We start from the raw sequence: 27,974 nt of genomic DNA on the forward strand, positions 1-27,974 counted from the left end.
AAAGATAACATTATGAAACAAATCGCGTTAGAATGAGAACAGAATATTCAACAAAGTTGCTTATGATGCAAAGCAGTCTAGGCAAACCTTTTCCAACTATCTCGCTCCTAGTCGAGTTGACAGTCTAAACAACATTTATCTCCAATGGGCCTACTTGCACTAAAATTTAATTATCTCAAAAACCATCACAGATAAATTTATGAATAAAAGCGCAATATATTAAGAAGACAGTGTTCTACAAATGTTATTTATGGTGCAAGGAGTCCAGGCAAAAATTTCCCAGTTATCCGGTACTACTTAAGTTGACAGCCTAAAGGACGTTTATCTCCAATGGATCTATACTCACTAAAAATTATTTATCTTAAAAACAAACAAACATAAAATTATGAAACAAATTGCGTTAAAATGAGAAAAGAGTGTTCTACAAATGTGGTTTATAGTGCAAGGCAGCCTAGGCAAAATTTTCCAAGTTATCTCGCTTCTAGTTGAGTTGACAGTCTAAAGGACATTTATCTCTAACGGACCTACACTAACCAGAAATTAATTATCTTAAAAACAAACAAATGTAAAATTATGAAACAAATTATGTTAGAATGAAGAAAGAATATTCTATAAATATGGTTTAGAGGGCAAAGCATTCCGAGTAAAATTTTTCAAGTTATCTGACTTCCCAGCCCAGTTGACGATGGCTCAAGAAGGTTTACAACTTAAATTTCATTCAGACTAACATATTTTTTTCCTTTTAATTCCAGTTTGAAGGACCAAAAACGAGAAAAATTTATTGGGGCTCGAATGGTTTTCGCGTATCAAAACCTACAAACGACCTTGAAACAACTAATTAACACTTAAGACGACATCCGCACACCCTAGGCAATACGGACAGCATGGATTACCGTTAGTATTCAGGACAGAAATAAATGCTTTAAATTTCTGAGCAATACAGTTTGCTCACAAAATCTGTCAAATCACAGCGCCTTACTGGCTTTTCGAATTGATACTGAATTCGTACTGCTTTGGAGTCGAAGCATCTATGGTCGGGTCTAGTCAACTCGCAAGAAATTTTGCTCTAAATTGCAATTTAAGGACTGACATATTACAGTATTTAGTTCCTATTTTGCAGACTTCTATTCTCACATGTCTCTATTCTACCAGATTTTTTGGATTACAAAGAAGAGGTGTGCATGCATTAGGCGAGTCTAGAGAAGATTAGCCAGATATTGAGACTCATCAAGATGGTATTCTTATCTTACGAGACACAGGTTGGATGATGTACTTTCTCATAAAGTATATTAACATTATTGGCATGAAAAAAAATTGAATTCAACTTCATTCGTTAAGATTTCACCATTATAATAATATAGATTCCAAATCGGAAAACATCAAAAAGATTGAGAGAGTGTGCTTAACAGCAAGACATAGGTGCTTCCACCAATATTCTATTTAAAGAAATTTGTACAAAAATAAACTACAAAATAGATTATAGTTAACAGCAACTATACTCCGCTATAGCACCTGGCATGAGGCAGGCTAAAGCACACAGAGCGGTGCCCCCTGACCATAAAGATGTGCTAAATCTGTGTGTTGACGTATCTGTCAATACAATAATCACACCATCTGCACACCCAAGATAATACGAACAGCACGAAGTGCCTTTGGTGTTTGAAGGAGGAAGAAAAACTGCTAATCACATAATTGAGAAGTGCTCAGCACTCACGCGTGCCACGTTTATATATCTGGTCAATATAGGTGGCTCTACTCCAGGACAGTTCGATTTCTGGCAAGTTAGATTCCAAACTCTCCTGGTACGATCACGCAGACACCAGAATCAAGAAGGCCACCTACACGCTATGAGCCTGCAGGCGGGCTTTCGGCAATACCCGGGGTCTGTCTCCTAAGATCCTTCACTGAATCTACTCGCGCATTGTGAGATCCCTTCTCACATACGGGACTATCGTTTGGTGATCATGTACGGAAAAAGCGAAAATTCGTGCTTCTTTGAGTCCAACGCCTTGCATGTCTCAGTATAACGGGTTCCATGCGAACGGCGCCAACTAGAGCGCTTGAGACTCTGCAGAGCCTTCCGCCTCTGGACCTCGTTGTGCAATTCGAGGCAATGAGGACTGCGTACAGGCTATACGTCCTTAACGAACTACGTACTGGTCACGAAAAAATTTGGTCACGGGCCATACAGGAATGTCCTCTCTTTCTGATGGTCAGTGACTGCATGGCTCCAGTGACTGTAAGTATACTGTGAACTATTCGCTGTATTAAAATACCGACAGAAAATCCTAAGCTGCGGACACCACAATATAGTCGTATTAATATGTTCGGACAGCAGAGCTGCCATTAAGGCTAGCACGGCCGTAAGCTCCAAGCTTGTACTAGAGTGCATAAAAGTCCTAAAAAAACTGGTGCAGGTTGGCTGCAGAGTCCAGCTCGTCTGGGTACCTGGCCACGCAGGCCATGCAGGTAATGAGGAAGCGGACTCTCTTGCCAGACTGCGATCCGCGAATGTGCTGATGGGGCCGGAACCCATAATTGGTATAGCCAAATGCGTAGCGGTCGCGTCAATGAAGGGTCTGCTGGGCAAGTGGACCCACCAAAGATGAACTGAGTCTGGTATGAGACAGGCCAAAGCGCACATAGGTGAGCCCTCTACCAAAAATCTACTACGCCTAAAAAGACGCGAAATTCGTCTCGTGACAGATCTTTTAACCGGACACTGGCACTAAGGAAGCCATCTCCATATTATCGGTAATGCGAACGACCCGGAATGCCGGGGGTGCTGGGAGAAGGATGAAACCGTTGACCACGTGGTCTGAAATGCCCATCACTCACGCGCGGCAGGTTCAAATACTTGGGTAACACTCTCAGTGCACCGAGCGACTTTAAGTCCTTCAGACCAGAGAGACTTATCGGTTTTTCTAAGGCCATCGGGCTCTGGGAACCCCCGGTAGGGCATGACGGGTCCATCAGGAGACCTATATGCACAACTGCCTTGGCAGCCCACTGTTTTGACAATTTCAATTTCAACAGGTGTTTTTTGGCTTTTGTAACTGATACTGAATTCGTACTGCCTTAAAGTCGATGCATCGATAATCAACTCGCAAGAAATTTTGATTTATTGCGTAAGTTAAGGACTGGCATTTTACAATGTGCAGTTCCTACTTTCCCGAATTCTACTCTCACATCTTTTTATTGTACCATCTCCTCAACCATTTCACATTTTGGGATTACAAGGAGGAGCTGTGCGGAGTGTGGCAGCCTGGCAGCTACAGACGAGAAGATTAGCTAAATATTGGAACTCACCAACATGGTATTCTAATCTTTTGACGCACAGGCTGGATACTATACTTCCTCATAAGTATTAACGTTATTAACATGAATAAACAACTTCAATTTAACTTTATTTGTTAGAATTACACCAAGGCATTGCAAGGCAGACTGCCATTAAATTAAATGGAATGAGTTGATGAGTCAATTGTTGAAGAGTGAAAACAACTGAGTTGAGCTGGTTTGCAAGAAAACCATATTTGCTAATCAATAAAATGGCATTTAAACTAATAGATGGTAAAACACAGATTGAGCTCTCAAAAAGGTTGACAACAGAGCCCAGTATCCTTGGAAAAATCTTTAAGAAATTGGTTGAGATGTTGTTGCAACAAAAGTTGCAGTATCTTAGAAGATTCGGAGAAATAAAATCTAAAAGAGAAAAATACAAGCTATTGTATTTTTGTCCTTTAGCTAGCTACTCTCTTAAGTAGAGACCTTGTCAGTATATGTCTGACTGAAGTACTCTGAAAAAAGACAATAATCTCAACACCTGAGGAACCTTTTAAATCATTTTATCTCTGAAGCAATTTTACCATTTTTCGCGAACCAAAAAATGAAGAATAGTAGGCCCAAGTGATCCTGGAAAAGTGAGTTTGATAGCTTATTCTTATGGAGCCATTAAAAATGTCCCTATAACGTCCCATATAGTGCTCAAGCACTTCTAAGATTTTTCTATGTGGTACTGCGTCGAAAGCCTTGGCAAGATTCAAAGACACACCTATAATTCTTGCTGATGTCCAGGTAAAAACTGATACAGGGAAAAAATAAGTGTCCCCAAAGAACCCTAAATTCCCAATTGCCCCTCAAATGATAAAAATATTAAAAAATATAAGGATTACGAAAATATAACTTTTATTAAGTAACACATGCAAGTGCTAATTGGCGCTTTAAAACATTCATTACACCACGTAAAAGAACAGTTATCATAACAATAATTACACACTTACTAGCCGCTCTACCGTATTTACATTTTGCCGCATATTTTAATTTTCAATGTTTGTAATGTGTTATTATAGACATTTCATTGTTTTAAGAGAACATGTTTTGTTTATGTCCTGCGGCGGAGGTATTGATTTTTTGTACTAATAGTAAGGTTACAGTTGTCAAGGTTAATTTTTTTTGTTTGGTGATTTATTTACCATGAAACAGATCTATTAGTGATAATTATTGCAACAAAAAATTTGAAAGGATTAAAAAAATGGTCTATTAAGCTGCCTTGAAGAAAAAAGTGATGTAAACTCAATAACCAGGAATGTAGAAAAAAACTACTCCAGGTGCTTTAAGTATGTAAATGCCTTCAACTGTCTGACGTTGGACGTTGGTCAATGGTTTCAAAATTCAATTGTCTGAAATAAACTCTTAGACCTTACTAGTGTGAAATACAGTAAAAATTACTTTAGATGCCTGGAAAAAATAAGAAGTTTTAAGTCTGCAAATGCCTACAATTGCTCGGAGAAAAACATAAATTACTACAGTTACTACGACTTTCCACGAAGTAAAATGCATTCATATTTAACAGCCATTTCTGAATTTTTATAGGGAATTGACACTATCAAGTTTCTTCAGGAAGATTAACTTTAGAGGAATTCTTACTTTGATTAAAACTTATTATTTCTCTTCATTTTTATAATCAATCCAAGAAAAAGTGATCTATATTTTCACATTTGACATCATCTCAACTAGAAGCCATTAATTGTTAAATGATGGAGCAATTTTGGATTGATTAAAACTAGCCAACGTGATATCTCTTCATAAATGAGTTGATCAAATAAAATGTAAGATCTGCTTAGCACTTCTGAGATAACTTAGAAAATTGATGCATTTAGCTGGAAGAAAAAAACTACAACGCTTGCAAGAAGTAGCAAGTAAACTCATATGCCTAACACTTTGTCAAAAATGATTGAAAACTCAATATCCTAGAATACAGACAAAAATACTTCCTGTGCTTTAAAAATTTGTTGACTTCAACTTCTTAGGAGGAAACCAATAAATGTATGTTAATAAGACTGACCAGAAGTGGCTTCAAATTTCTGGACAAAATCATAAATGGTTTCAAAATTCTGGAAACGCTTTCAATTACTTGGAAATAAATAGATATCACTCCAGCTGCCTGGAAAAATTGATAAATGAACTGATATTCTTAAGACCCAGAAGTTATGGAAAAATGGTTTCAGAACTCAGTACCCTAAAAAAAGGAAACAATTACTTTACTTGTCTAGAAGAGTCAAGACTCTAGAAAGACTTCTTAATGGCAGAATTCCTTTCCAATTAATTAAAACTGCTCAATATGATATCTCTTCATAAACGAGTTTATGCAATACCTCCTAAACAATACTTAACAATACTTTTCTATAGGAGGTATTGGTTGATGCTAAATTAACTTTCTATCCAAAACTGTAGAGTAATCTACTGCTACAGTCTTAAAATTATAGTTTGTTGAGCAGTTTTAAGGAGAAAATCTAAGATAACTAGAAATAGTTACGGCTTCAACTTCCTAAAAGAACAAAAGAAATGACCCCAAATGCATGCAAGGGGTAGAAAAAAACACATAGCACAAACTCATGTGCCTAATACTTTATCACAAATCAATAACCTGGAATATAGAGAAAATAATCACACGTGCTTTAAAAGTCTGCAAATGACTTCAAATTCCTGGAAGAAACCTCATAAACTTCTTCTCCCAAGACTCAGAAGTGGCTTTAAAAGTCCAGAAACCCTTTCAATTCCTTAGAACAAAACAGAAATCACTCGCGCTTCCTGGAAGAATTAATAAATAGATGAACTGAAATGAATTCCTAAGACACTCTTCAGAAATCATCAAAAAATGGCTTCAGAATTCAGAACTCTAAAAAAAAAAAACAATTATTTTAGCTGCCTATACAAGAAAAAGTCATGTGCCCCTCATATCTCAAATAAACTTATGTGAATAAGACTTAGTCAGATATGGAATTTAGAATTGACTAGCCTGAAATAAAGCGAATGTTACTTTAGGTGCCTTAGATTAAATTAGAAGAAGCTTTAAAAGTCAAAAGCCAAAAGGCAGCCATTTTGGATAAACTGGCAACGGGTTGCGAATGGCATAGTTGTCACTTGTCATTGTGACAGAAGTGACGTAGCAACGTCGCAATATGTTTTAGGTTAGGATTTTTCTTTTACGTCATCTCATAGTAAAATCATTTTTACCTGTCATTTGCCATATTAAATTACATTAACCCAAAAGAAAGTAGATAACTTAAAAATATAATGGTTGATGCTAGGTTACCATTGAGCTCAATAAGCTTACTCTCTACATTTTTCCTTCAAATAATATGGCTCGTTAGATGCAGTGTGCTGCACCAGTATTTTGTATCATGAAACTATTTACCAAGTTTTTCTTCAAATCTTCAGACTTAGAATAGATAATCAAATGATTCCTAAGTTGACCTTAATTTCGTTTGTGGAATTTCTTATTGGAACGTTTTTACAATCAAAAATTTTAATTCGACTGCATTAATAAAACATAACATTAAAAAATATTACATCAACTTTCCAATAAAATTCATACTATAGATCTGCGATTACTGCGCCAACAGTTCGACCACGAAGTCCAATAGAGCGTGATTGATTTGGTGCAAATCACTTTTGTTTATTGCCATTCTTTCACTTTACTTTCTTAGTTCCTTGGCCTTAATAGATCAGAGTGATACCATTAAAAACGGTACATCAGTGTCATTACTTCCTAATAGTTAAAATGTAGATGAATTGATTGTTTTTAGGGACAACAAGAAAATCGGTGGGTAATAAATCCGGCGATCGTGAAGGCCATTCAAGAAACTAAAGTTTTTTTTTGTAGGCAGTTGAAGGCATTTATGACATATTTGACTATTACCAGAGACTCAGAGAATAATTTTTGATCAATTTCAGATGACCGAAATAAAATTAGGCTATACAATAAGAACCTTGTCTGAAAATGTTAAATCCACCAGAAAAGGTTGTGAAAATAAATATTTTGATACCACTTGTTTAGAAACAAAAATAATTAATATTACCCAATAAAACGGAAAAAGCAAAAAAAAAAATATTGGCCCATGAGGGGATCGAACCCGCGACCTTCGCGTTATTAGCACGACGCTCTAACCAACTGAGCTAATGGGCCAGTTATTACATTTAAAAATAACTTGTTTTTAATTTGATGATTTTTCGAAAATTTAATCGGAATTTTTACAAATTTTATCAACTTAGGCAAATCATACATAAAAAAATCCTTACTATACCGGATAACCACGAAATCATGGGCCAAGTGGTCAGTTATTTTTTAAATAAGCATTTTGGAATTTGGATCTTTAGTACGGTTCCCTAAAACTCATAAAAAATCATTAAAGATTACTCCCTCCCTGTAACCGAAAATAGACCATAGTCGATAATTTTAAGTGGCACCCTGTATATTTTATTACGACATAAAATAAAAAATAAAAATTGTCACCCAACTAAAGGAAAAAAAACCAAAAAAAAAAAATTGTTGGCCCATGAGGGGATCGAACCCGCGACCTTCGCGTTATTAGCACGACGCTCTAACCAACTGAGCTAATGGGCCAGTTGTTATCAAATTTTAATTTTGCACACTTATGATTTTTCGAGAACTTGATAAGAATATATAATTGCAGGTCGTAATTTATATTTGGACTAAATGATTTAATTTTAGACATTAGAAGGTACAGTCTCATACATATATCCATACATCTGAAGGTTTTTGCACTCCGTGAAAATAAGATGCACTTTAAACCACCCAATTATAGAGTTGACTGCACAAACCATATTAGCTTCACTGTTCTATTTTGTATCTATAGTATCTAGTTGGCTTTTAATTAAAAAAGGCCAACCCATTGAAACAAGGAGGACACCTTGGCACCCACTAACTCTCCATGAATTTTCGAAGTTCTGGGATAATATCATTAGAAACATTGAAAAACTAGAATTAGTAAACAACAACTTTGTTTGGGTGCAACATGTGCTTAGGGGCAAAGGGCGTGTTTTTTTTAGAAACATATTCACCGAATCTCCGTTGTCAAGTTTACACACATTTTCAAAACCGGAAATTTTGAGGTATATATATTAACACATATAATAATGTTAATTAAACTGATTGGTATTAGTTATTTGTTATTTTGTATTTAAAATAAAAACTAAAAACAATGGTAAAAACTTGTGCCGCATTATGGAAAAAAGGCGATCAACTGAGGCCAATCTTTTCACAAGTAAATACCGATATTGTCATAACATTGTATCAAATCAAGGGAGAACCGTCATTATAAACGTAGAATAGGGGATCATAGAAATAAGAGTGTGTCATTAAAATAAGACATTTTAATTTTTATTACTATTTTTTAAGTACATACATACGACGCTACCGGTTTTTATCCATATAATCTATGTAAGTTTTCAGATAGCTTTCTTAAATTTCAATGCTTCTAATGTTCATCGACGGGTTAACCTTTATTTTTGATAGAACCCTATAGAAAAAAATCCAGACCTAGGAGGCCATGCTACAAAAGGATTATTGCGACCAATCCATTTATCTTGAAAATTTTCATTGAATCATCTTCTCACATGTGCAGCATTATGGATTGGAGCGCCATCTAGCTGAATATACAAATTCTCTCTATAAGTTAACAGCAAAGAGTATAAATATTTAATAATATAATTCAAATTTTGTATAAATACGCTAAGTTAGCCATGGAAACCATAGAGAACAAGGAAATAGCACTTGCTCTTTTCTTTGACGTGGAAGAAGCATTTGATCAGGCAAAAACAGATACTATCTGCCAAGCCCTCCTGACCATTATGTATCTCTCTCTATCCCACTGATTTTGAAGATTACGGGGCCGTACCCAAATAAATTTTTGGACTGTTTTTGTATTACTTTCGTCGTGTTTTTAAAGAGACCTTTAAGAATGGGTCTATCGCCTTTAAAATAGTTGTTGGATGGGTCTCACACCTTTAATAGTTGGGAGGGGGGGTTATGTGAGGGTATTATTATTTGATGAGTTTTGCGGGTTTTGCTTTTTACACGTTTATGAATGTGGAGAATTTAGAATTTGGCCTGTATTCGTTTAGATTTTTTGCAGTAAAAGTGAGGAAGTGTCAGTGAAGTGTTTTTTTTATTTGTATTTGTGGATTTGTTTTGGTATTATACCTAAAGACTTTAAAATGTTTCGACCCTGGGAAAATAGGCAGGAAAATTTGGCAAATGAAGAGAAAAGTGTTTGTGTGGGCTTATGGAGACCGTGGGTGTACAAGAAAGACAATTCATTCAATCACATCAATGACAAGACATTCGTGATGAAAACAATAAGAGTGATCTGGACGGTCATTTAGACTTACATAGTTCTGATAGTTTTACATTTTATAGTGTTGAGGAAGCAAAAAGAAGCAAGGGAAGTAGAAGCTACAGGGGAAAATTAAGCAGTTTTTGAAACGTAATTGTTTAAGTACACACGCCAAACAAATTTATCTAAATATCAATAACAATCTAAGGAATGATCCTCAGTTCACAAATGATTGTAGTGCTTTGCAAAAAACGTTTTTAACAGGGGTTCCCTATAGTACAATATGCCTGTAAAAAAAGGGATTAAAGACAGAATAAAAAGGAAATATGCAGGACAATCAAAGGGACTTGACACGGATATTGCCAAATCGCTAAGAAAAGGTGTGGATTCTACATACAAAAACAATGAGGTTCTGATCATAGAGATGATTAAGGACACTTTATCGGCAAGGGACAAACATTTATCAGTCTCAACCTTGCGGAGATACCTGATAAAACTTGGATTTAAGCTTAAGATGGTTAACAAAAGAGCTGCTGTAATGGAATTGTCAGCTGGTGTATAGAATATTTGAAGAAAATTAAAAAATTTTGGAAGGAAGAAAGATCCATATATTATTTACCCGAAACATGGTATGATACATTTATGATTGATGTATGATTTCCATTCTCTGGGAAAAAGTCATTTTTGCCATAGTAAGAAAACCATATTTCTATTAATTAAACAAGTTTAAAATTTTGTTTTTTACAGCTTACTGCCCCTGTTTGTCCTTCAGCGACACAATAAAGTCAGTGGCGGCTCCTTCTTAGGGTCAATTGGTCAATGACCCCCCTTAAATAATCTCATAAAAATCCCAATTTTATTATAAATATCTTTTATCTAAAACTTCATTGTGAATTATAAAATTCTCTAAGCAGTCTGCATTGGCAAAACAAATAAATATATTATTAACGTCGCGCCTCGCGCGCATCACAAGCCCGTGGCTGGGCCGTATTTTAAATTGTCCCTATACAGTTCTTATGGCTTATGGAGAAATGCATGTAAAATAGAACAAAGAAGGCAGATTAGCATTTCGTGGGCGGGAGTGAGAGTCACCTTTCAGTCCTATATCGCTAACGTAGTCGACGGCCCGACTGGATGAATGTTTTCAGTTTTGTTTTAAATAGTTACTGTTTGCCGCCCGCACGAAATAATTGCCTTAAAATCTGCTGGAACATTAAATTATGATGTTCCAACAGATTTTAATTTAAATAATTATGACGGCCTGAGAAAAAGGAAAGTGGTCGACCAAAACCAAATATGAATTTAAAACAAACAACAAAGGATAGGGGTGAAGATATTCAAAAATATTTTAAAGAATCAATGTACAATTTGTGTGATTGGATTTGTGGCTGCAGTGTGAGAAATGCATTTTTTTGCTACCCGTCTTTACTAATTTCGAATGACGCTGTATGGGCGACAAATGGAGTAATTGACATTAAGCATTTAAAAGTGAAAATTACAAAGCTTGCTTCTTCCACTACTCATATAAAGTCATCAATGAATTACGCAAGTTTAGACAAGAGTCTACGTAACAACTTTTCAGATAGAGCGCACTGGTATTGCCCCGTCGCCTTATCGCCCCGTGGCCCCGTCAAGCCATCGCTGAAATTGTATTACCTGTATAATAAATAAAACGTTTTTGGAGGTTGAAAGCTGAAATGGTTGTTTTGATTTAGATAGATTTACTGGTGACACGTTAATTGAGTTATTTTAGGTATATTAGTATTAATAAAATCTGTTTTTTAACAGTTTTATTCATCTTTGGCCCGTATCTAAAATATATGTACATTTTGATTGTTTCAAATATTGCACTTTTTGACTTTTGAACTACTTTTACTTAACCGATTGTAACAAAATGTTACACAAACATTGGGTTCTTGTCTTATGACAATACTATACAATGACAATATTATTATATTCACCAACCTTATGGAATTAACCCGGCATCGGCAACCAGCAACCCCTAGGTAGGTACCTTAATAGAGGGAGGAGATAGCTTTATGATTTTAAATTAGAATAAGGACAAATTTACTAAAATACCTCGTTTTTAAGGTTTCATTTGGCCAGGTGAAATTGTGCAGTCATAGAAGTAATAAAATGCTAATTAAAAGACAAGCCAAAAACCAGAAAATAAAATCTGATAATCTACTTTTGGTATTGATATATTAAATATGTAGGTAGTATTTCTAAATAAAATTATGACCTCTGGATCAACTTTTGACAATTTATTAAAATAACGTGAGGTGCACATTCGCCAAAAAAAATTATAGCTGACGCGCCAATCTTACAAACAGAGAGTCGCCCAAAAAAAAAGGCTTCATACGCCTGCGAAAATTGGCCAAAAAAGGGCTTTTCTGGATAGATAAGATCTAAGAATCTAAAAGGTTTTTTGATATGAGGTTTTAAAATATTTGTTCTGAAAGGACAAAACTAGACTTCTGTAGTTTTATTTTTTTTAATTAGGCCTAAAATCATATAAAAAACGATGCTTAGACATACAGAAAATTAAGGTAATTTTCAACGTTATATTTATCTGTTTAGAATTTAAATTTCAAAAAATTGATTCTACAGATGTCTAGATTAATCCATTAACTAACAATTTTATAAAAAAATAATATTCAAAAAGCGCTAGTGTCTTAGATCTCATCTATCCAGAAAAGGCTTTCAACGCAGTTTTTACCGGCTAAATTCTAATATCGATGAGTGACTGCTAATCGATATCGTTGATTGATAATCGATCGTACTAAACGTCACCCCTTCTGTACTATTTTTGAAATTTTCTTGGCTGAATTGGATTACGCTCTTAAGGCCGCTGCACAATTCATGCCCGGAAAAAATCTTGTTCAGATACCTATAGGTATATAGAATCAACGTAAACAACAGGCAATATAATAGGAATTTTTATGTTATTTAGGACTTTTTTGGATCAAATTTTGTTTTCTTTTTGGTTTACTCAACAATCATTCCAACCTAAAATTAAGACAACGTCAAAGTCAAAAATAGATGCAAAAATAAATAATACTTACTTTGAATAAAAAATAAAAAATACTTTAAAAAATGCAAAAATAAAAAACACTTTTTTTCGATAATTTAAGTTGAAATGAATTCGAGTTCAAACATAATTTTGACTGTCCCACTTAATTTTCTTATTAGGATTTGTTACACACATTATAGTTTTGCACTGTATAGGGAATAAAAATAATATAATTTTTATTTAAATAATAAGGGTTTTTAAGGAAAAATGCGATATGCCTTAGTGCGAGAAAAAAAAAGTACCTACCTATCTATTTTTTTTCCTAAAGGGGCGTATATCTCATCAGTAGGAATTCCTATTAATGAAATATAGGTATAGGCCCCCAAAAGACGCTCCTAAAAACATTTTTCAAAAGACAAAATACTGTCCCAGAGAGTATGAAAGTAAATACCACACTCTCGAAACAAAAATCGACGGGTCCGACTAGACTTTAAAAAAAATTGAAACCCCTTATAAGGTAGGCGTGTAGTAATAAAACAAAACATATTTTATTACTACCAGATATATCCGTAAAATAACTCAATAACGTGTCACCAGTATAATTAAATCTATCAAAATCAAAACAACCATTCCGTTCGGCTTCAAAAACCTAATATCTAAATACAATCAATACAGGATAATTATATAAAGTGCAAGTACATATTTAAATGAATCGACGGGGCCACGGGGCGATCAGGTGACTGGGCGAAACAGAGTGCGCTCCATCGGAAAAGTTGTTACGTAGACACTTGTCAAGTTTAGGACGTGTTAACACAGTCTAACAGTTGAAAACTATATACTTTGGTGTTAACATAAGACAGCAACTTGATAGTGTATATCGTAAATCTGTGCATGACTTTAATGAATCGGTTTCTAAAAATAGGTATATTTTAAACAAACTAATCGGCTGTGTAAAATTTTGCGGAGTTTTCGAAATTGCATTGCGCGGTCATGACGAAAGTATCAGCTCCAATAATCCTGAAATTTTTCTGGGCCTTATCGATTTTGTTTCTGAACTGGATTTAATGTTTAAAGAACATATTGAAAGAAGTACAGTATTTAAAGGCACATCAAAAACAATTCAGAACGATATTTTCGAATCAATGTTAGCTATTGTACATACTCATATAATTAAGGAGATTGGCCAGACAAATTTTGTGGCAATTCAAGTAGATGAGACCACAGACAGCTTCAATAAAACGCAGATGATTGTCATATTGCAATATGTATTAACTGATTGCACATGAAAGATTTTGGAAATTTGTTAACCCTCCAGATGCCACAGCACAACATTTAACTAATGTAATATTGGAAGAACTTCAATTATCCAAAATTAATCAAGCACCTGAAAAATTAATTGCCCAAAGTTACGATGGTGCATCAGTCATGAGCGGTAAACTGGTAGGAGTATAAATAAAAATTAAAGAAATATACCCAAATGCACACTTTATTGCTAGCACTGCTATGCCCATCAACTTATCCTGCAAAAAGCGGCGAGTCAACATAAGCCGATAAAAATATTTTTTGTAAATTTATACGCATTTTCGTCCTTTTTCGGCCGATCTCCAAAACGTACGATGGTTCTGGGTAGAGTGGTTTCGATAACCTGTTTATACCCTTGTTCTTATATTTTTATTTAAAATATTTACTCTAATAAAAAGGCAAAGTTAATTTTCGGCAAACGATTTAAGCATTTAAAGTTATTTTTACCCGCTTAATAGGGTAAATATCTCGGTAAATATTATTGAGTTTTATCTAAGTCGGTATTTTTTATCCAAAATATAAATGACAAAAAGATCTTTCAAATACTTTAAAAAATCAATAGTTTGATTTGTTTTTTTCTATTAGAGTAAACTATAAGTTTTCAAACCAAAATGACCCCCCTGAAGATTGACCCACGAGCCGCCACTGAATAAAGTATATATAATGTAATGCTTTAGTATCCATTGATGCGCGATATGAAGTTGAATCCATAGCGGCAACAGAGAAACTGTTTCCTTCCTTAATGGAATAAACTGCTAAAGAACAAAGGCAAAAAAACAGAATTTAGAACTCTTTGGGCCAGATTCAAATGAGTGGTTAAATTTATAAAAGTATTTAGTATCCTCACTGTAGTTTTAGGATCCAGTATACTTGTAATTGTAGTGTTTTATATAAGATTTTTAGTTTTTAGTATAAGCATTTATTTTAGTTAATTTTCATCTAATCTCTCCTAATATAACTCTCTATCTCTAATTAAATATGAGGCAAACAAATTAATAAATATTACATTCAGGATGTAAAGTGTGTGTTTTTTTATAAGTAAAACTTGTGTCTTTTACACGCATAAGATATAGGCAGCTAGATGATTTTTAACGTAAAACTTTATTTTAAAAAATCCACTTTTCTGATTACATTATTACTTTTTATCAAAAGAAGTTGGTACTAAATATAGAGATGGGGGGTTTTCATGAGTATATTATTATAATAATATATCATAATATGTATTAATTAAAAAAAAAACAATAATAAAGGACATTGAATATGGCAGCCAAAATCCCCATTAATAATCACCACCAAGTAAAAATAAATCTCAATACCCAAAAAAAGGAAATATATAAAGCTTGAAGACAAACCAAAACATTTTACCCTTTTGTGTTAAAAAGTAAATCTTTAATGCCTTAATCCACAGAATAAATGGGTCTAAGTAATTCGTACCACCTATTCTCTCATTACTTGTTTTAAACACCCCACTGACGGCGCTAAAAACTAAACTTATTAAATTAAAAAGTTTAGTTAAACTCATTTTACGTACTTAAATCTTATAGTTAAATTAAATACTATTTTGCTATCAACTATCCTGAATTTCTATCTTAATAAAACTAAACCCAAAAATCCCGAATAATAAAGTTTTAAATACAAATATATTTTAAGGCCGGACCTGTACAACTTAAAAGCTTAAGTGGCTGTGACTGAGGTCAGACATCTAACAAAATAGTACGTGGGCGCATGTAGTCAAATTTTACGAATCAAATGGATAAAGTCTGAAAAAAAATGCTTAAAACATTTATTTATTTAATGGAATGATTAAATATCGCTTAGAATATTACTTTATGACTCTTTTCACATAAAATTTTGTGATTTAAACATGCATGTCATGTGACAATACAAGCAACACCGGCACACGGACTATTCGCGGCACATCAATGATTCTAATGGATCTCTGAACTGAACTATGCCTAATAAAACATATATTAATTTTCGTATATGTACCAGTAACACTTATAAGTAGGCGTTTCGTTTTGGTTGTTTATTTTTATCTTAGGTAATTTTATTCTTATAGGGTCCACTTTAATACATGCATTCATTTTTTATGACTGCTAGCCGAGGTTTCGCGGAGCACACTCTGAATAACGCTGAATTAGAGAGCCCTTAGAAGAACATGTGGTGCCTTATAAGCCATTTATAGGAGAACATTTTATCTGGACGCACGACAATGCTCAAGTATAGCACAAATATCAAGGCAATATTTAATCGACGTTGACGTTCATGTATTGGACTGGGTCCCAAGGAGTCCAGACCTCAACCCTATTGAGCACCTGTCCAATATACTGGAAAGAAGAGATAGGCAGAACTACGGCGAGTTTCAAACTTTGGCTGCGTTAGAAGAAGCACTGACCAACGTGTGAAAACAAATACCTTAAGATGCGATTGCTTCTTTAATTGAATCTATGCACGAAAAAATGAGAGTTGTTATTCAATCTTGTAGAGGAAATACCAGATTTTAGAAAAAATTATATATCTTAATACCTCTATTATCATTTTTTTTTTATTTTGTTGCTAATAAAACATTAATGCATTGTTTCCCTTAAGCCAGTGCTTTTTTTGAAAAGATTACAGATATTGGAATGAATCAAAAAACAAGTGTCGTTAAGAAAAGATGGAGCTTAAAAATGCAGAAAATTATTAGATTGTGATTTTTTTCCACAGGGTGTTTAAAAGTTTAGAGCAAAATTAGACTTTTTATTAATACCTGTATAATAATAAATCTGTTGGAAATTTTGTAGCTTCGATATGAAAAAATGATGACAATAAAACGGCCTAAAGTTCGGGAAAAAAAATTATCAAAATCGATGCAATAGTGAAAAAGTTATTAAGGATTAAATTTGAATCAAATCTTCGTTGTTCGATTAATTTTGCGGGCCAGTGTATATTCTTATTCATGTTGAATAATTCTGAGATGCAGTTCATTCCTGTGCGTGCACTGGACTAGGTGTCTCCCAACTCCTCCTTTACAAAAGCCCTATGTTACCAGGAATTTATTGAGTATGGAAACGAGGATATGAGCCCTGAGGCACTCCATAGATAAAGCTGGCCAGCTTAAGTCTCAATAAGGGTAGAAATCTGGTCCAAGTCTTTGGAGCAGTAAATTATGAGACACGCAGTCAAACGCCTTAGTAAAGGCACTCCAGCTTGAGGGAATCTTGAGAGCCTATTCCTTCCAAAGATGAATTTTGATTATTTCTCGAAAAGTACGCAAGATATTCTCTAAATGCTAAAAATAAAAAGTTATTTATGTTCTAGGGAACCACTCTATATACTTACAACCCACTTTACTTTTAACTTCTTTTTTTTAATCATACAAACCAGCAGGTACCATTCTTTTTTTGCGACCGACGTAGGTTTATCTAGGGTACGTGCAATTTATTTACACATATCTCTCAATCCATTACTGACCCAGTTTAAGCTGGCCTCCAGTAGATTCTTCTTGTGGGTTCCGCCTACATTATTAGGTACCCCGAGCTTTAGGTTAGGCCCGAAGGTTCGCTATATGATTACCGCGATTGCCGTTTCACCTCACGTTTTCACCTAATGTCTATCATTACGTTCGAGCCTTTGTTATTTGCTTTTTTCGGTAACCAGAGATTTATTGTCTTTTAACTGTAATGGTGCGATACTGGTAGCAATATATGTGTTAATACAAATAATGCGGAAAATTGAAAAAGAATCTCATGTACAGTGGGAAATAATCGGGGAAAAGTGTATAGTAGGCAGGAAAAATATACAATAATAATTAACCCATGAAAAATGTTTATTTTAGAGATATCTGTGAACCTCTACAGAGAAAGATACGTCTCCTTTGGGTATCAGAGCATCCCACTTTCAGCACGCGTTTTTTTGTGAAGTGCAAGAATTATCGATTTATTCATACGCTTTTTATTATTTTATTCGTTACTTAATATGATTTATGTGTAATAAAAACAATACTAAACATACATGTGATTTGTCTGCCCCGCTTTTCCCAGCTCATTTCAGTATCCATGCAGTTTGTCCGTGACCACTTTCTCGAAATCACAGTTGTTAGGAGCGTGTACACTAGAGAAGTAGTGCGATTTATTGATTCTCAGCGACCGGAAAACTTGTGAAATAAAGTTTGTTCATTGGCTTGAATATATTTTTCAGTGGACACCAATTTTGATGCAGCACATCAGCCGCTGTGCTGATTATAAAATCTCTATCTGCTTAGTGACGTTATCAAGAAACCCTTGACTGAGTCGCACGCCCCTCACACCCTCTTCATAACTGTTGAACCAATAAAATAGTTTTTGTACTTTTATTAGATCTTTACTCACTCCAAAGTGGCTTGCACCAATAAGAACCTCCTCCACTCAAGAACTTTTAGAATAAAAATTTAAGTAAGAACTGATTCGCCACTCCTTTTTTGGAAATGTGATCATTTCCTTGGCATTGACAAATAACAGGTTCTCCGGAAGCCTCGCTTAAGATTCTTCTAAGACTACCAGAGCTTCCACTCTAGATCCAGAGACAGGCTTTAAGATCCTATATAAAGATGAAAGTCCGCCTAGCACTGAAGCATCACAAAGTTACACAACAAGTTTTCCAAGCGAAAGTGTTCGCTAGAGGTTACTAACCATAGAGGAAATTAAAAGACAACGGAACAAGGACATAATTATACTCGTCTTAAATGACATCCCCAGAACCAGGTTCGAAATTGGTGCAAGAGTGCAAGGATGTTCTGAACAAGTTGGTTAAAAGGAAGCTGGGTTGCAGGGCACAATGAAGTGAATGAACACCAGCAATCAAGGAATCTTGATTGTTGGTTTTCAAAAAACTACGAACAATTTTTTTTAATTGTTCGTAGTTTTTTCCAGCAGAATGAAGTTCGTAGTTTGAATAGCAGATGCCGACAAACTAAGCCGCTGATTCTGACAATCTCAACCAAAATCGGAGGCAGCCTGACTGCTCTTTCGGCACAGGGAAATGATGATGGACTTAACTAAAGTCCCGTTTTCTCTCATTAGGAGGACAGATCGCCTGGTTGGATTGATAAAGGTCAACAGTGACGACGAGGTTACCGGGATTTGTGGAAAATGATTTTTAGGCTTAACCACTGAACCTTGGTCCTCCCAAATTACTACTACTTGGCATTGTTAATAACTTTACAAGTGTGGAATTTAGAGATTATCTTGATTACTTTTTGACAAATAATTAAAAATTTTCCATGGAAACAAGAGGTCCCAACTAATTAATAAACCCCTGGGGTCGATTGGTCAGTGACTGATGGTGGTGCTTTGTTAGATCGGATTCTTTTATTTGGGCAAATCTGGTTTCCCATGGCACATGAATCCAATTTACTAAAACATATCAACGATAATGATCAAACAATACATAATTTAAGCAGTACAATATTCCACAGAGATATGGTTATACCTATTCATCACTGCTGACAACTGATCAATTAACTCTCAAATTTTCCTTGGGGTTCCTTGATAGGTTGTTGATATATTCTTTGCTGATACGAACAGGCGTTGGACAGTCAGAGGGGTTTCATTATCACCTATTAATTGGTCATTTTCATGTTTTAGTGATATGGTGTGGATTGTGATATAATGGGATCACTCGACATTCCTTACTTTTCTACACCACCACGTCCACTAGTCTTAATCTTTTATATTACCCAAAAAATCTTATCTCACTTGCGAAAAATAAAATATGCGAGACGAGGATTGAGTTTTCTCAAGTTCTCTGAATCAATTAAAACATTTTCAAGATGGCTAAAACTTTGGCAAAGTACTACTTTCTTAGTAGTTCTTTGTTTACGTGAGTTCCAACTTTGTGTTTTGATCAAGAACAACATCTGACTTCTTTTGAAAGCTCTACCGTTTGGATCTTTTTTGTTCGGCTTCTTTCTCTTTGTAAATGGGATTAGTACAGTTTTGCTGGGATTGACATTTAGTCCTTCCTACAAGATTAAGTGCTCTCTGTATATTCGTTCTGAGAAAACACTGTCATTCTGGCATCTTATTATTATAACTAGGTGGTCTGCGTAACCTTCAACTTTCCAAGCCTGCTTCAGTCAATACTAAGGACAACTAGGAGACCAGAACAGTGGTAATACGACTCAACCTTAAGGAAATCCTTGTGACCTGACTAAAGCGATTGGCCATGGTTAATACAAATGTAATTCATTGTGTAGTGGTTTGTTCTATTTCTCTACTGGTTGTGGCTCACTGGGCGGATTTGTATGAGGTATTATCAGATGCTTCCTCTATCTCCAGTATCTTTTCTACATCGCATATGGGATTGTGGATAGCATGGTAATGGATATAATTACATTATACGTAAATTAAATTTGAAGAGTGATCTATATTTTTCCTATTACTTTCCTCAAGCATGTAAACTATGACAATTAGGAACTCCAGCTATGGTAACTGTAGTTTTGTCTATCCATACATTTTTTCTGAATACTGACAGAAGTTTCTCTTGTTGGGAATCTTCTGGATAAATATTTTGTGAGGTCTGGATGCTCTATTTCTTTATGCGATATATATTTTGTCTTTCGACCTACTACCTCTAAATTCTTATGAAAATAACCCTGACCAGCATAAAGAAAATGCGTTTGCCAAACGTAAGACTGACTTATACAAATTTTCCGAATAAAGTTTGACAAACCCTGTACAATATCTTTATATTTTCTATACATTACAATAATTTTTACATAAAAAAAAATTGTTGGCCCATGAGGGGATCGAACCCGCGACCTTCGCGTTATTAGCACGACGCTCTAACCAACTGAGCTAATGGGCCGGCGATAAACATTGTGTCGCACTTGAAGGCGTGATAAGGATTATCAGTAAAAGAAAATGGACTGCTTCAATTTAATTTAGTCCTGGAAATAAAATTTGTCCTGAGAGATTAAATAAAGTATAAAAAGTCTGGTTATTAGTCAAGACGTCAGAATAATCACTAGTGAAGTTTCATAGTAGTTTAAGGTCTTGTAAAATAACAGGAGCTAGGAAAGAATAGTTAATATAATATCTTAGTACTTACCATTGCGGATTTATCAAATCTTCTACTTCCCGATCGTTTTAGGGTTCCTCCTCTTATGTTGGAGTCGTCTAGAATAACTTCGCCTCCATCATGGGCTGATCGTTTACTTAATTCGCTAAGTTCTGCTACAGGTTGAACCTAAAAGGTATAAAATAGCTTATAGAGATGGTAGTATAATGGTAGATTTGATAGGAAATTCAAGTATTCTGTTAGAACCCTGCATAATTTAGGAAAAAATAGTTTTTGGTGATTCTGAATAAAAGTTCTCACAGGCATTTGGGTTTATTTAAGAGCGAGCTATAAACGTCCAAAGTTCGGAAAACACGTCAATTTTAATATTAAATAGCTGACTAAATAGTGCAATTCTGATAACGCAATGGACACAGAAAATTCAACAATGAAATATGCAGATAAAAAAACTTGGATCAAGGCTGAAATCTGTCGAAACTTACTACTCTTGGGTGTAGAAGTTATGTACCCATATAATAGTGTTTATGTACGTGCAGTTTAAGTGTTTTGGTATGTCTTTGCCTAGATGTATGTATTATGACAACTTTTATCTTGGATGTAAGTAAGTCTGCTGTGTGGTTGGGTACCGTATTGCTATTGATTTTTTGTTTGTGTGTAAATATATTAAGGTCCCATCTTCCCTAGTACATGGTAATCAGGATTTCATCAGAGCAGTGTTATATTAATTGATATAGTGAATATATTATAGTCCGCTAGTTTACACTCATAGAAGGTGTTCTTCGATCTTTGGACCGTTTTCAAAAGTTTCAGCGAATTTGACCAAAAGGCATTTTATACCTAAAGTACTAAATAAATCAGAATATTAAAATAACACAGGGGAAATACTATCTTTAAGAAAACTAATGGCTTAAGCATTATTTATTTAATTTGATGATGTAACTCAATGTCAACATATTGAAGCATTTTTACCGTTCGTTAATCTGTAGATTAAAATATCGATGCACAAAAATAGTCAACTAATTTATTTTACACGCATAAACTAAACACGTTTAAATAAGAATACTAGAAATATTTATTTATACTGCATTAATTTACTACTATTTGTATTCCATTTTTAAAGAAACGAAATTATTACGACTTGAACTAAACTATTGGTGGTGCCGACTCCTTATATATACGCGATGTATACTCGATATATGTATACTCGCCTTATGTATACTCGATATACTGTCAGTTCTACTTCTGGTCTTTGGCATTGGCATCATATGTGTTCTTCATCTGAATCCGACCCATTGTAGTGGACTACTTTAGCAAATGGACTACTTTAGCCCATTTGCTAAACTAGTCCATCCCACGTTGACACAACAACCACAATACTTCCCACGTTGCACTAACGCATCAAAGCTTTCTGCTTCTTCTGCGGCCTATTCAATGTATTTTTTTCTGTCCCTTACGTCTGCCTTGTTTTTGACCCAGTAAAATCTTTTGCTCATTTTTCCCAGAGTCTTTGTTACTCCAAGATGTCCTCCTGAAATCCGACATTTAGGCACAACGATTTGCTTTATTTCCTCTTTGCTATCATAGTCAAATAGTTTCCGCCGCAAGAGTCCATGTTTCAAAATGAGGAAATTCCATTGTGCTGAAGTTCCACATGACTTAACAATGGGATAGTACTTGGCGACTTCTTCCCAAGTTAGCTTCTTCCCTTCCTTTATCCAAATTAGGACTATATGGTTATTTGGAAGAGCCTATCTGCCAAAATTGGGGAGTTCTTGATTAAGGGATTCCCCCTGCTCGGGCCACTTGACCCTTGCCACTTGACCCTCCCGATTTTTAAATGTAAGAAGCCATTTTAAAGCTGCAGTCGCAGAAGAAACTTTCTTCCATACAGCTAGTTATCTTTCTTTAAGTAAGGGATAGCTCAGGATAGGTGCGCTTATCGGAATCTCTTTTAGATGATCGAAAGCTTCCTGGCAGTCTTAAGACCATCAGAATTTCCGTTCCTCTTCTGACAGCCTGGTCAATGGTTTTGCGACATTGGCAAATCACTCCACGTAGCGTCTGTAGTAAGTGCTTAATCCCAAGAAGCTGCGTAGCTCATGTTTGCCTTTGCGAACTGGTTAATATTTGACAGTCTGAACCTTTGCCTTGTCAACCGCAACTCCTTAACTGGAAACGATATAATTCGGATACTGCACAGCACTTTGAAACAGATGACATTTCTTTGGGCTTAACTTTAACCCAGAGCCTGGTAGCCTCAGGAACACTTCTTCTAGATTCTTCATGTAGATCTCAAATGATTTTCCTATCAAAATAATATCATCAAGGTAGACCAGGCAAGTCTTCTAGGACAGTCCTCGTAAACTCGTTTCCATCAACCGTTAAAGTGACAGGAGCATGGACAATCCAAATAGTTATATTGCCATAATTCAGCACTCACCGTGAAAGCCATCTTTCCCCGATCTGCAGGGGTTAACTCAACCTTTAAGTATCAACTTTTCAGATCTAGCGTGAAAAAGATCTTCAATCCACGCAGCATCTCTCGATGCGAGGAAGAGGACAGCCGTCCTTTTTAGTAAAGTTATTAGGCTCCTGGTAATGTACGCAGAGTCTGGTTCTATTTGTCTTTCTTCTTTACCAATACGTGTGAAGACCATGATATCAGCCAACAATGTTATCAGCCTCCTTTTTCTTGGTCAGTAGTATTGATTTTGTGCTAGACTATATGGTCCTCCATTTCTTTCTAGTATTAAAAACATCTCGATATCTGTGGACCAAATGCCTCAGCTTCCTTCTTCTGGCCTTAGACCTATGCCTGACGACGATACCAGCTCCTCTAATTCTTTCAGAATGATGTCCACAGCCGAAACTTTTCAAAGTATTGCTGAAACTTTAAAACGGTGTCCTAACTCCGTGCCCTTAACACAGAATTATGATGATTACCCCTACAGGAATATTCCTTCCAGCACAAGCCGCACAAATATCTTTCAGATTATTTCACAGCAAAACAAGATTTACATAGTCACATCCTAAGATACATTATAAGATTTCAAATACCAGTGCATAGAACTGAAGGTTTTAAAAACTAATTTACCTATCAGGGTGTATTTTTGTTAAGCTCTGAAGTATACAACTTAAGAAGACCACGCTCACTTTTCACTTTCAAGAAGAAATACAAGGCGTTTCTGTTAGATTCACATATAACTTTATTGTAATGTTAAGTAATTTTAAGAAACGAGTTTAGCATAAAGTAGTATTATATTGAAACTGCCCACAAATATTGTATTTTTCAGGTAGCATGGAAGAACATATTATGTGAATGTTACCTTTTATGTAATATTTTGTTGTTGCATAATAAACGTTTATTTACATACAACGGTCTGTCCAACTGTTAGACAAATAGTCTATTTGATTGTTGGTCGAAGCTATGACTATTTCACTATCTGTGGCCTTGCTATCAACGCAGCCCTTCAAAACGATCTCACTTCGTTTCGTATCAAAGTTTCCTTCGGAAGTGATACTTAACCACTGTAATTCTAGAAATATTGTTTACACTGTATTTATTTACTACTATTTATGTCCCATTTTAAAAGTTGTGCCAATATTCCGACTTGCACTCAACTCCTGGCGGTGCGGGCTCCTTATATACTTGGCACATAGACCGCAAGATTCGCTAACCTTCCACGCGTCTCCAGAGATGTCGTACGTTGTGCCCATTTACGTCACCGCGATTGACGAAGAACAGCTGGTATTCGCGCTGTTGCCACTATCGTTACAATATCTATCGTTTTGAAACTCGATAACATGCCTATTAGCCCAATGGGTTAGGGCCTCGTGCTAATAACATGAAGTTCACAGCTTCGATCCACTCATCAGCCAATTTGTTTTCCAGTTTTCAAATCTCCCAATCAAGATAATATACAACCCTTAATTCTCAAATCTTTCAATTCATGAAAAAAAATATTGTGGCTCTCTGAAAGGCTTTCAGAAAAGTCTGTAATAAACAAAGCATACCTTCATGGTGAATTGTAAGGCAGCGAATTTTTTTATTTCTCCGTACAGGGCCCCAAAACGATGGCCCCATATGTGAGAACAGGTTTGAAAATAGATAGGTAGATCCAGTGAAGGATCTTAGGGGACACATCCCAGGTGCTACCGAATGCCTTGCTACAGGTCCAAAGGGTGCGGGTGGCCTTTTTAATTCTGAAGTCTGCGTCCCCAGAGACACAACTGGTGATGTGCCACAGTTACGTCTTCTCGTATATAGGAGCTCTGCTTTTTTAGGATTGATCCTTAGGCCCTCCGAGAGGCAGCATTTACCCACTTCACGCAGGACCCTCATCATTGAGCCCTGCATTGCCGCGGCGTTCTTCCTTGGGAAAAGGTTTACCACATCGTCAGCATAGGCCTGTGTGTATATCATAATTAATTAGGCTGTCGACTACTAGGCACCCCAAGCTTGGGGACGATACTCCTTGTGGGCAACCTCTAGCTGCTGACGTTTTGACAACCTCGCTATTAATCGACTCTATCCATCTTAGCAGACAGGGTTCAGAGCTATGACATTCGAGAGCTTATTAGACAGGCCTTTCAATTTCCTAGAGCACCTTCCACCTTTCTAAAGAGGTGACGTAGGTGCAGGTCGATGAATTTGTCTTTCTGGTAGGAGTATTGTAGGAGTATTGTTGCAATGGGTTTTTAACCAATGTGCCGTTTTTTAAAGCCATTCCAAACAATTTTTTTGTGTCTTCCAGGGATTTCGAGTAAATTTTAATATAATTCAAGATAACTGACGTCATATTTCCAGAGGTTTATTATTACTTTTTTTAGCGTTTTTTCCAAGGATTTTCAATATTCAATATACAACCTTTTATATGATTCCAATCATTTTACGTCATTTCTTCATTTTCCAGGGATTTCAAATCAATTCCTCGGTGTTTTTCAGAGATAAAGTTCTTTTCAGGCGTTTGGAGTAATTTTCGATTTTATGCCAGACCCTCAAAACCATTTTCAAATTTCTTTCAAACATTTGCGGTTATTTCCCAGCTTATTCCAGGAGTTTAATTCCATTCTGAAATTCCTTTGGCGTATTTGAAGTCATTTGTTATACACATTCCAGGCATTTGAAGTTAATAATTATTTTATATTATTTAGATATCGATCGAATACTAATAAGACTGATTGGTCGGCACAATTTAGGGTCTACATGGTATATTTCGTATCTCCAGGTATCGTATCGGAGTATATGGCAGTCCTAAGATAACATTTCACTAACCGAAGCAATCAAATAGTTTTGGCATTTTAGATTATGAATCTACTGCTCTGTAGTTTTTCACATTAACTGTGATTCCTGATGTGGTAACAGACCTCTGAAAATTCAACAAATATTTTTTTACAGTCAATAGTGTACGTGTACAAACCTACCCACTCCTCTGATTGTCTTATTTGATTTGATTTTGAAAATCAGGCATCCAAAAATTGAATAATATTGTAACGATTTTGGTTGCAATATCTGTAGAGCTGTTCTCCGGCATAGACCCGAAGTTGCGACAAGGATAGAGCGAGCGGCGGGCATCTCGCGACATCTCGGGACACACGTAGAAAGATGACGAATGTTCCGAAGCAGTGTATAAGAAATATATAAGAAACCTTCGCTACTAGAAGGCTCTATTGACGCGACTTATACAAATAAATAGTAGGAAATAAATACAGTATTCGTGTGTAATAAATTAGTTTAATTTTGTGAATCGACTGTTTATGGTCCGTAATACACATACATATATTACAGTAATTAAATCTCCATAACAAAAAACCCATTTAATCTGTGTCATGGTCCGAAATATGTTCGTTTATGACAGGTTTAACAAAACACAATACAATACGTTTAACTTTTCTGCTCTGATTATTGTTGGGAGAAACAAAATACTATTGCAATAAACATTTTTAAAAGCAGAGTATATAATATGAAGAGATTAAGAGATAGATAATAACGCAAAAAAAAATGTTTAAAAAATTAGTGGCCCATGAGGGGATCGAACCCGCGACCTTCGCGTTATTAGCACGACGCTCTAACCAACTGAGCTAATGGGCCAGTTGTTCCGTGTTTGTCCTCTCTGTTTTATTCATAAATTTGTCGATTTATTTATAGTTGCCGAGCGTATGGCGAGAATTAACCCAAATAATTGTCATAAATAAAACACCTTCTTTCTGACGCTCGCAAATACTGCAATAAATATTTTGTACAAAATATTGAGGTTTGTTTGGCAAGTAAAAAAATTAACTTGATTGAACTGGAAAGTGGTAAACTACTTTGGATCGAAGAGACTGTTGACTGCGTGAATAACAACGTAGAAGTATGTCCTATTTCAGTATCTATCCCAGTTTATCTTACAGTCCCTTCCAAGTCTATGTGCCTATCAAACACATTAGTAAAAATGTGTTAAAAACATTTTATATGCTGGGTCGCAGAGGAGTGCCTCGGAAATTTCTCATAAACGTGAATCACCTACGTGAAGCTTTACTGTTGCCTGAGTATTTAAATTAATTTTATATTGATAATCCAGGATGCTAAAAGCTTAACAGTTAGATTATGTCACAGACTACTTTCGAAGTTTTTGTTATTTCTGTCCAAATTTAGGCAACGTTCAGAATGTCACAAGGAAAATAATTAAAATGACCTTGAGACTTCAATAGAACGTGAACTCGTAAAGGATCAGTTCACTGTATGTAAAAAGATCCATGACTTTAAAGATGGATCTAAAAGTTCAGCTGGCTTAGGTGCTGAAATCAAATGACTTACGAGGTTTTTTTTAAGAGGCGTGTATTCTCTCCTCTAAATAAGTTTTCACCTTGTAAATAAATAACGTGCAACCTACGGAGGAGAATCTTCGGTTCCATCTTTGGTGAAAATCTTCAAACTTTTCAATTTTTTGGTCAATTGAGTTACTACACTCAAAAAAGAAATTCCTTAGTTTAAACCTGTT

At 35.4% G+C, this 27,974-nt stretch overlaps 1 protein-coding gene and 4 non-coding genes across 5 annotated transcripts in view; all 5 read right to left on the bottom strand.

Moving 5' to 3' along the window:
• LOC126738415 (unconventional myosin-XVIIIa) overlaps positions 1 to 27,974 on the bottom strand; it is a 563,322-nt gene that overhangs the window by 429,679 nt on the left and 105,669 nt on the right. The window contains exon 6 of the mRNA XM_050443741.1: positions 21,022 to 21,159. Within this exon, the coding sequence (XP_050299698.1) occupies positions 21,022 to 21,159 (138 nt within the window). The remainder of the gene's footprint in view (positions 1 to 21,021; positions 21,160 to 27,974) is intronic.
• Positions 7,395 to 7,468, bottom strand: Trnai-aau (transfer RNA isoleucine (anticodon AAU)). Its single transcript has one exon. It is a non-coding gene; the product is annotated as a tRNA-Ile (tRNA).
• Trnai-aau (transfer RNA isoleucine (anticodon AAU)) lies at positions 7,833 to 7,906 on the bottom strand. Its single transcript has one exon. It is a non-coding gene; the product is annotated as a tRNA-Ile (tRNA).
• Positions 20,705 to 20,778, bottom strand: Trnai-aau (transfer RNA isoleucine (anticodon AAU)). Its single transcript has one exon. It is a non-coding gene; the product is annotated as a tRNA-Ile (tRNA).
• On the bottom strand, positions 27,009 to 27,082 carry Trnai-aau (transfer RNA isoleucine (anticodon AAU)). The gene has a single exon. It is a non-coding gene; the product is annotated as a tRNA-Ile (tRNA).

The sequence above is a fragment of the Anthonomus grandis genome, chromosome 7, assembly GCF_022605725.1.
Source record: "Anthonomus grandis grandis chromosome 7, icAntGran1.3, whole genome shotgun sequence".
Taxonomy (NCBI): domain Eukaryota; kingdom Metazoa; phylum Arthropoda; class Insecta; order Coleoptera; family Curculionidae; genus Anthonomus; species Anthonomus grandis.